The 10293-nt window shown below is 38.9% G+C and overlaps 1 protein-coding gene across 1 annotated transcript in view; it reads right to left on the bottom strand.

Annotated features, from left to right (window-relative positions):
- The window catches only part of LOC109470777, a 50971-nt gene extending 43128 nt beyond the window's left edge, over nt 1-7843 (bottom strand). Inside the window, exons 1-5 of the mRNA XM_019769853.1 lie at nt 7585-7843; nt 3611-3792; nt 2857-2913; nt 2256-2320; nt 1014-1085 (exon numbers count right to left, since the gene is read on the bottom strand). Coding sequence (XP_019625412.1) covers nt 1014-1085; nt 2256-2320; nt 2857-2913; nt 3611-3792; nt 7585-7736 — 528 coding nt within the window. The 5' untranslated portion in view covers nt 7737-7843. The remainder of the gene's footprint in view (nt 1-1013; nt 1086-2255; nt 2321-2856; nt 2914-3610; nt 3793-7584) is intronic.
- Between the last annotated feature and the right edge of the window lie 2450 nt (nt 7844-10293).

Below are 10293 nucleotides of genomic sequence, written 5' to 3'. Positions count from 1 at the left end.
GTAAAAGCAAATGGATATGATTTTAGAAACGGTCAGACATTTCAGGTAGCATCCACTACCTTTCATCAGAGACTGAAAAAAATGTTTTTCCATGCTCTTCATCTGGCTTGACCTACTTTTGAGCTTCTCAAAGATACTTTCCCAGGCCACTTAAAGTGTTTTAATTGATTTTCTCACTAAATTTGAGAATTCTTGGTGGCTGGTTTGTGTCCCACTTGAAAAAAACAGTTCTAGACCTAGAATCCAGTAACATTCGCTATAATTACGGTATAAACTATTTTCGACAGTCATGTGGGTTTTATCGACAGATCGGTTTGTGGTGTACTGTATACAAAATGACAAAAATCTATATCTTCCTTCAATAGTTTGTGCATATAAACCTGCATTTCTCCTCTGGTCTCTCAGTCACTGAAGAAAGCTAGTGGATACTAGCTGAAACGTCTGACCGTTTCCAGAGTCATATCCAGTTGCTATTTGGCGTATCTTATTACCTGGATGTCCAACCTTCACCAATCTATCTTTCTATAATAATTATTGTATCAGGATAAACGTCTAACAAAGTTAGTGATTTTACCTTTCCCCTGACCGTTGTCTTCATGGGTGGCTACTGTTTCTGCTCTACTGCTCACTACTGACTACATTATACACAGTTCACTAAACATCCAACAGTCACATTACATTGGGAAAGACTCTAAAGAAATTTTCTATCAAAAGTACGTGTTTGAAGACTTTAAAAAGGTACCAGAAACACCTGTCCATTATAACATAAAGCCAGGCATTCTGTGCTAGCCTCTACCAGGCACTGCGGATCGCTGGACAAAATAGTAGAAATTTGTCCAAAATAAAGGGAATATAATAATACCAGAGGAGTTGGCCTTGGGTTGCAAATTGTCCCCTCTCGTGCCGGCCAAATTCCCTGGTTTAGTATCCCCTTTATTTTGGCAAATGTCTACTATTTTTCCAGCGATCCACAGTGCCTGGTAGAGGCTGTATTTTTGTGGAGGCAACGTTACCTTTGGTGGTGTGATCTTGAGTGAGCTGGAGGAACAGTTACTGACGGGGGAGAGGGTGTTACGCCCAGTCGGCTACAAAACACACAACACAGCACACAGCAAAGTTAGCACACAATAGCAGGACTCAAAATACTGTTTTTTTCATAGTACCTGAACCAGTGGGGCAACATTGAAAATTACCTGCACCAGACAAGTTTTACCTAGCCTCCTAACCTTACCCAGGCTTAAACTTTTACCTGCACCAGTCAGAATTTAGTAAGTGTGGATCGTACTAAAAACTGTTCAGAAACCTTTGCCACAGTTTCTTTTATACATCATACATGTAGGTGATACCAAACAATATAGCAAATAAAAAAGTATGGTGCAGTAAAAATATCTTTAAGCACACTGTTTCTCAAGGTGGCGATATTATGGACCCTGGTGATATTATGGACACATGTTAGTAATACATACAGTAAAGTTTTAACCCAATACATTGACTGGTGCAGGTAGACATCAAATATAAAAAAATACCTGCACAGCTAGCTGAACCAACTGCATATGCAGGTAGTAGTATTTTGAGCCCTGGTTAGTCACAGCAGCAGAAAGGTTGTGCCCACTCCCCTGCGTGTGTGTGCACAGGCTGGCAGCAGGCACAATACACAAGAGTGCTCGACCTCGGCGACAAGTGGACCAGCCATACACACAACACAACACGACGCTCTGTTTCAGCCACGACAAACCGGGGAACACGATCTGGTCTCAGGCCACACTAATTTTATTTGTTGGTTCTCGGATTAAGAAAGGAAAAATTGCTCGACTTGAAAATCAATATGAAAAGATTTTGTATCTATATTCTTGGTATACACAGTTCATGAGTACATATACTGTCAGTAATTCCTGATTTTTTCACTGTACTGTTATGTTCAGCTTTCACTGTTACTTCTGTATCGTGAACTTCATCATTACAGTTAACAAATAATTCCTGGACTCTCTTTCTCTACACCTGTCGCCACCGTGAACATATAGTTCCATGAAACTTTTGCTGCCATGAACATAAAGTGAATTACAGTAGCTAGGTACAAGTTTTGTTCTAGAAACTCTGCTTTCTTGTTGTTCTTTTCCTTCATTTCTTGAGACCCAAGGAATCGAATTGGTCCAGCTTGAGACAAGTTAAAACAGCAGATCACACAGGATAAATGCTTCATCGATCAGACGTCCAGACAACGTCGGGAACTCGACCCCCAAACAGTCGGTACTCACCATGCAAGCGTCCAAGAACCGGAATGCATCGTTTTCGGACACGAAGTTGAGTCCCCACGCTCCACCTGTGCACACAAAACAACACAGAAACATCCAGTCTTAATTGTTAGGTTACAAGTGAATACTCATTGAAATATTCTTGGCGTTAAAATGTTTTTGGCATATAGAACTAGTCATCACTACATACAACAACAAAATGATAATGAAAGTTATGTAGGACTTACTAGAAAATTTTAGTTCAAATTGCTGATTGTAAGAACTTATTGAGGTAAAAAATGTGGTCACTTTGAGACCAAATAAAACAATTTTTTGCTTCCCAAGGTAGTATCTAGTAAGGCCACACTTACTCAAATTGTTGAATTATTTCTTGATAGAAAAATAAAACTGAATTGGAAGGTCCTTTTCAAGGTCAACATCAAAATAGTTTAAGCCTGTACCTTGTTGATACACAGTTTGAGGAGTGAGCATACAAATCTATTCCTAGTCATCTGTTTTCATCTTGATTTCTCCCTGAATTAATTCTCTTAATATTTCAGAGAACTGACTTGAAGGGAAAAAAATTGGTGTGACCTAAATGTAACAAATGATGTTGAATATTTACCATTCATTTTGTCTCTCCATTGTACAAAGCTCTCAGCAGTCTTGTTAAACAGAGTTCCTGTGTGCATAGGTGGTAAAGGAGAATAAAATTGTTAGCCAAACTTTGCTATCATACATAGATACATGTACATGTGACTATTCTGTAATTACGTAACTTTGTATTGCAAAGTCATTCTTCAGCATTAAATGGCACAATGTTTGGAAGCTTTGTGTTCAAAAGTGATACCAGATGTAAAGTTTCACATGTTAGTCTATTTCAAACAACTTTATAATTACTTTCCTCCTTTTAATGGTGCACAATATACTTATACAAATGCTACATGTAGGTCTTAAAAAATTTTGTGCTTTTTCAAATTCGAAGTGAATGTAAGGTGACAGGTATTTCGCAACAAGCACGAGATTGTACAATATACAAACAATACTCTGCAGTTTGAAGTCACAGAAAGTCTACCATTCAGTATCAGCAAGGGAGGGGGCTCATAAGTACATGTACACTAACAGTACAGCAGTGTATGACTTTAGGTACAAATAATCTCCAAGTAGATGTTTTGGTGGCCACAAAAGACCAAATTGCCAGACAGTATCAAGTATCGGTGGCTAATACAGTAATGGACACTCCTCTGGCCAACGAATACTGCCTTGCCACCGCATGATCTGCTTGGTGATTAGGTACAAACAGAGTAAACCTTTTGTTTTACATTAATATCCATGCAAAGAGGACTGGTAAAGATATTAGGGGCACTTGTTTTCTCTACCTGGAACGGTTATCTGTACATCAAGCACGCGTTGGTCAGCGAAGTTGTTGGCGGTGATGTGGAACACGTGGAACGGCGCGTCCTGCAGACATTTCACCGTGACGGGGACGAGGGTGTCCGTCACACGCTTCCATCTCAGCGGACTGCTGTTAGACGAGACACGATACACCTCAGCCAGGAGCCTGAAAAAACAGGGAAACTTTAGTTAAAGTTTAGTCCCTACCAGACTAACTACGCTGGCGATATATAGCAAAATATTTGCCAGGGGAGTTTGTCGCCTTGTAGGTTTGACTGGCCGCTTCGGAGGTTAAAGAAACTACCTCCCCGCGGCCGGACTCCCTTGGCCAATTTTACTCTCTTTTTTGCCGAATTCTACGATCCGTATTCCGGTAGAAAGGCCTGGTGGAGGCTAGTTAAAGTTTAGTCCAAAACAAGTTCTGTTACTAGTAGTTCATTTGTGAATCTGAAGAAGCATGGTGGATGTCATTTGAAACGTGTGGTAATTTATTTAATAGTAGATACCGTTGTGAAGATCCAGTAGTGGAGTTTGAATTTCCTATTGTTTACTAACACTTTAACACTTTTTCCCCAATTCATATCAGACACTATAGTTATGATACTGATCTAAAACTTTCAACAGTTTCTAAAAGTAGACTAAGTAATACATGTGCCAATGACACAAAGTAACCCTGTCTGTCTGTGTGTTTTGATAGCCCAGAACTAGTAGTTATGCCCAGAACTAGTGATGCTACTGGTCTAAAACTCTCAACAATTTCTAATTATAGTAGAGTAATTATAGTAATAGATCTAAGCGAATTCTAAAAAAAAGTACCAATGACACAGAGTAACCCTGTCTGTGTGTTTTTGTGTGCAGAAACCACCTGTCTGTACGTCAATGTTGTGCCAGTGTCTGTTTTGTCACCCGATCTGTGATGGCAGCCGACCAGCTGTCAGTAACGCTCACTTACGCCACGCGATAGCTTGAGCCCAAACAAACCTGTGAGGCCCAGAGATCAAGGCCACAACACAGCATTGAAGTAGCCTCCTTCGCAGACTTGTAGGGTGTGGCGTTATTCTTGTTTGGTGAACGACGTGAGTTATGCCGCGGAGGGACGATTTTGCCGCCAAGTGAGTTTTGCTGGGGAGAAACGGTTTCGCTGCCCAACTAAACTCCCTTGGCGGCAAAATCGTCCCTCCGCACCCTACAAGTCTGTGAAGGAGGCTAGTGTTTCGGCAACCATAAAAACTTACCTTGTTCTCAGTCTACAACTCTACCTTCTACTAGAATTCAGCAGAAACTGGTCACTAGACCTCTTGGGCAAATCAACTATATGGTACCAATTGTCACTCTCCATATTTGGCTAAAATTTTACTTTTTTCAAACCAAAAGTTGTTGGTCTATTTAACCTCCTTGGGGAATTATAACTTTTAATTAACTTGAGACAAAACTCATGAAAATGAGTCTTGACATACCTTAGAAACTGCAATGAAATACTCTGAGATAGAAATCATGTCATAATATTGGATTTACATACTTACTAAATTACTTGGAGACTGAAAACTGTGAGTTCATGTCAGGTTTTTCCTTTGACTTGAGCATAAAGAAGAAAGTTTATCCACACACAAAGCGGCGTGCCCTCAATTTACCAAACTCTGCGTGGGGCAACACTGAGATCTTTTTAAGCGACTTCTTTAATTTTCCACCCTTCGGACAACAAACCGTCGCACACGAAGACTGGCGCCCTTGTTTGGGATAATCCTCGCTGAATGGAACAGTCTGAAGTTGATTACTGTCGTCCCTGGTAATTTTACTGAACCATCAAGCAGATACATGCATGGGGTCTGCTCTTGTTAGCCTCCACAGCACGCCAAAATCTGGGGGTCTTCAGGGTCTTTGGGAGCTTTTGATGTGCTATTTTCTGATTGCATATACTAAAGACAACATAGCCGGGCTGGTTGAATTACCCCCGTTTTTTTTAACTGGGCTAATCAGAAAACAGCCGAAGACCACCAGTTCTATAAGCCTGCTACGGGGGCTCGGTAATTTGATATACATTGTACTACTAATACTGAGTACTAACCCCCAAGCAGCTACATGTACATGGGTTTGGCTCTTTTATGACTTGTCTTCAACATCTTTTTGCTTGTTTTGAGCTTGTATTTGCCCAGTAACTTTGAGAAAAAAATAACAAAATTTCTGAAAAAGCACCAAAACCTGCCAAAAAAACTTCCAAAGTGGTGTATCAGGTTGGATATTACCTAAACACTTTGTGTAAAAATATCAACAAAGGATGTGTGACCCTGAAACCACAGGTGCTCTAGAGTTACAGACTGGACAAGCTAACCTACATTAGGCACTGACCTCCCACTAAGCAACACGTATGGGAAGGAAGAATCTATGTAGGCAGATGTAGGGGTTAATTATTCTCATTCTCTGTTTCTCTATTAATTCATTATGCCTGTTCCCACAACATTCATTCTGTATTTTTGTGCCGCCGTAATTTACATTTTTCATTGTCTAAAATTAACACTTATTTCTCCTTTGTAGGAAAGACTTTAAAAGTATATACATAATTTATACATACTAACACACACAGACACACACACACTTATGATACATGTAAGTTATGTAAAATACCATATCAGATAAAAAAAATAAGATACTGTACTAGAAAAGAGTACCAATGTTGAAAAAAAAAAGACAAAACAAAGAGAATGACCAGGAAATATCTGCTTGGAGATTAGACTAGACAGTTCAAATATTTTGTTGAAGAGAGATTGATGACAACTGCTTTGAATAACAATAAAGCAGACAAACAGACAAGTGTACAGAAACAGCAATTTGGTGTGATAATCCTGAGCAGATACACAAGAATAACTTTTAGCATGCATACATACCATGCATACTGTAGCATAGAAAAACTGTATAAAAAGTTAACTATTAGATATCAAATAAAAAATCAGAGCATTTTTTTCAGAAAAAAATACCAAATAACACAAGATAAAAATGTGGCAGGTGGTTGAAAAATTGATGTCTAATAGTAATCAGTTTGTGACACAGATACCTACTAACAGATACAGTGTACCTACAAAATAATGTGTATTGGACAGCTATTATAATATAATATATATGGGTTAGACAAACTATGAAGACACCTATTTTACTATGGGTCCCATTCTAAATTATTGACACGAACAAGTTATAAGTTAGTGTTCACTTCCAAAATAAATTTAGTGTGTGGCAGTTTATGCAGACAGTCTAAGTAGAAAACATTACACACAAACCTTGACCTGACATCTGTTTTGACTGTCTGCATATCTGACATAGTCTGACCTATAATTATAACATTATAATCCTATGATCCATTTACAGATATCCTCGACAAATAATGCAGCGATCATTTTCAACATATCAACAAACAGCTAAACTTTATGTAGTTATTACATGTCCGTTACACATTAAGTATGACAGTAAGACTTAAAGGGTAATACTGGAAAATACTGTAATTGTAGTACTACGTCTATTTTGGACAGACTAATAGCAAGCTATCTTCTGTATATTTTTTCCAGTTTCTCCTATTTTTCAGCAACCTAGAGTATGGTAGAGACTAACTTTGTATGAGTCTTCTTCTCAAAATCCCCTCCAACAAGTCCAAAAACTTACTTGGGAAATCTCTGCTAAGTGAACCCTATACTATAATTACACAGCCAGCTATAACTTCTGTATATTTTGCCAGTTTTCTCTTATTTTTCAGCTACAGCAACCTACTAGAGTTAGTATTATTGAGTCTTCTTAAAATCCCCTCCAACAAGTCCACAAACTTACTTGAGGAAGCTCTGTTTCCTGGTGAACCCGGCAAGTCTCTCAACTGCTGGGTGTGATGACACAAACCTTGAGACATTATTGTCTGGTAGACACTATCATTAGTAAAGTCTTCTTCTTAAATACCCCTCCAACAAGTCCAAAAACTCACTTGAGAAAGCTCTGTTTCCTAGTGAACCCGGCAAGTCTCTGTCCAGTAATTTCCGATGCCTGAATCCTCCTGCTGGGTGTGATCACAGTATAAACCTTCTCTCTGCTCCGTCTCCGTGACATAGACAGGGCCTTACGAACCTTCTTAAACATGGCTGACGCCTTTGTCTTACCAGAATTTCAAAAACAAAGGCAGGACAGAGACTAGAGTGTAAGCTATACCACCACCGATGCTGCACAGGCCATAGGAACTGTCTAAGATTTTAAATGTACACAAGCTTTTCGGTTCAGCCAATCAGAGCGCAGGCTTTGTCTACCGGCTGAGTGAGAGCTGGCCCCGCCCACCTCATTTGCATAAGAACAGCAAACTCGATTAGGTGCGAGGGAAGTAGGTCGTACCTGCTTGTGTAGTGACAACAGACGCTCTTTCTACCTGGTTTTCTCAATTTCTGGGTGTGAGGACTGCAGCAAGGTGTGAAATGGACTAAACAGGCTTCCAGACCCCAAAAGACAGAATTCTGTAGCCTCCATAGCATGCCAAAAACTGGGGGTCTGGGGGGTCTTCAGGGTCTTTGGGAGCTTTTATGTGCTATTTTCTGATTGCATATAGACAACATAGCCGGCCTGGTTGAGTTACCCTGTTTTTCTAGAACTGGGCTAATCAGAAAACAGCAAAAGACCCACCAAACCCCCAGTTCTATAAGCCTGCTATGGAGGCTAAGAATTCCACTACTACATAACAACCACATTTCAGAAAACAGCCGAAGACCACCAAACCCCAGTTCTATAAGCCTGCTACGGAGGCAGAAAACAGCCGAAGACTACCAAACCCCCAGTTCTATAAGCCTGCTACGGAGGCTAGGCATTTTACATACTAGTAACCTCCAAGTCCAAGCAGCTACATGGGTTTGGCTCTTTTATGACTTGTTATCAACATCTTTTTGCTTGTTTTGAGCTTCTATTTCAGTATTTGCCCAGTACAACTTTGAGAAAAAATAACAAAATCTCCGGAAAAGCATCAAAACCTGCCCAAAAAACTTCCAAAGTGGTGTATCAGGTTGGATATGACCTAAACACTGGGTGTAAAAATATCAACAAAGGGTCTGTGACCCTGAAACCACAGGTGCTCTAGAGTTACAGACTGGACAAGCTAACCTACATTAGGCACTGGCCTCCCACTAAGCAACAGGTATGGGGAGGCAGAATTGCCTTTGGGCAAGCAGATATTAGGGTTATTCTCATTCTCTGTGTTTTCTTTCCGTTGTTGTGCTACCGTAAATTTACATTTTATTACCTTAACTTAAACTAAAGGCTAAAGTTAACACTTTCATAAATTTCTACTTTGGGGGAAAGACTTTTAAAAGTATGGAAAAAAATGTGCACATATGCATGCGCGCACACACACACACACACACACACATGTATGCACAATACCATGTCAGATAAAAAAAATAAAATCATACTGTACTAAAAAGAGTACCAATGTTGCAAAAACAGTTATTACATTGTAGAATGAGCTGCATTCTTACATCTGCTTGGAGACTTGGAGATTAGGCTATGGCTAGATAGTTCAAATATTTTGGTAAAGAGAGATCAATGACAACTGCTTTGAATAACAATTACCAGACAAGTGTACAGAAACAACAATTTGGTGTGATAATCCTGATCAGATACACAAGAATAACTTTTAGCATGCATACATACATGTACCATGCATACTGTAGCATAGAAAAACTGTATAGAAAGTTAAACTATTGGACATCGAATGGTAAAATCAGAACATTTTTTCAGAAAAAAATACCAAATTACACAAGATAAAAAATGGCAGGTGGTTGAAAAATTGATATCTTATAAGTAATCGGTTTGTCACACAGATACCTACTAACAGATACAACTATACTTACAAATGTGTATTGGGCAGCTATCATAATATATGTATATGGGTTAGACAAGCTACATGTACATGCATGAAGACACCTATTTTACTACGGGTCCCATTCTAAATCATTGACATTCAAGTACTAGGATCAAGTTTAGTGTTTACTTCCAAAATAAATTTAGGGGCAGTTTATGCAGACAGTCTAAGTAAAGAAAACAACCCACAAAGTTGACAAACCTTGACCTGACATCTGTTTTGACTGTCAGCATATCTGACATACTCACATAGTCTGGTCTATAATTATAACATTGTAATCCTATTTACAGATATAATCCTCAAGGCAAATAATGTAGTGATCATTTAGTAACCTTCAACACATCAACAAACAGGTATTATTATAGTAAACTTTACATGCCTGTTACACATTAAGTATGACAGTAAAACTAAAGGGTATTATATACTGGAAAATACTGTCATTGTAGTACTACGTCTATTTTGGACAGACTAATACTAGTAATAGCAAGCTATCTTCTGACTAGTGTATATTTTTCCAGTTTCTCCTATTTTTCAGCAACCTGCTAGAGTCTAGTAGAGACTATTACTTACATAATACTCAGAGTCTTGTTCTTAAATATTATACCCAACAAACCCCAAAACTTACTAGTACTTGAGGAATCTCTGTTTCCTAGTGAACCCTGTACTATAAAGTATAATTATACAGCCAGCTATAACTTCTGTATATTTGGCCAGTTTTCTCCTACTTTTCAGCCTTACCTACTACAGCAACCTACTAGAGTTAGTAGTAGTGCGTCTTGTTCTTAAAATACCCTC

Source organism: Branchiostoma belcheri, unplaced genomic scaffold (assembly GCF_001625305.1).
Source record: "Branchiostoma belcheri isolate BF01 breed outbred unplaced genomic scaffold, Haploidv18h27 scaffold232, whole genome shotgun sequence".
In the NCBI taxonomy this organism is placed as follows: domain Eukaryota; kingdom Metazoa; phylum Chordata; class Leptocardii; order Amphioxiformes; family Branchiostomatidae; genus Branchiostoma; species Branchiostoma belcheri.
The sequence above is the reverse complement of the archived record's forward strand: the minus strand, read 5'-3'. Positions and strand labels throughout refer to the sequence as shown.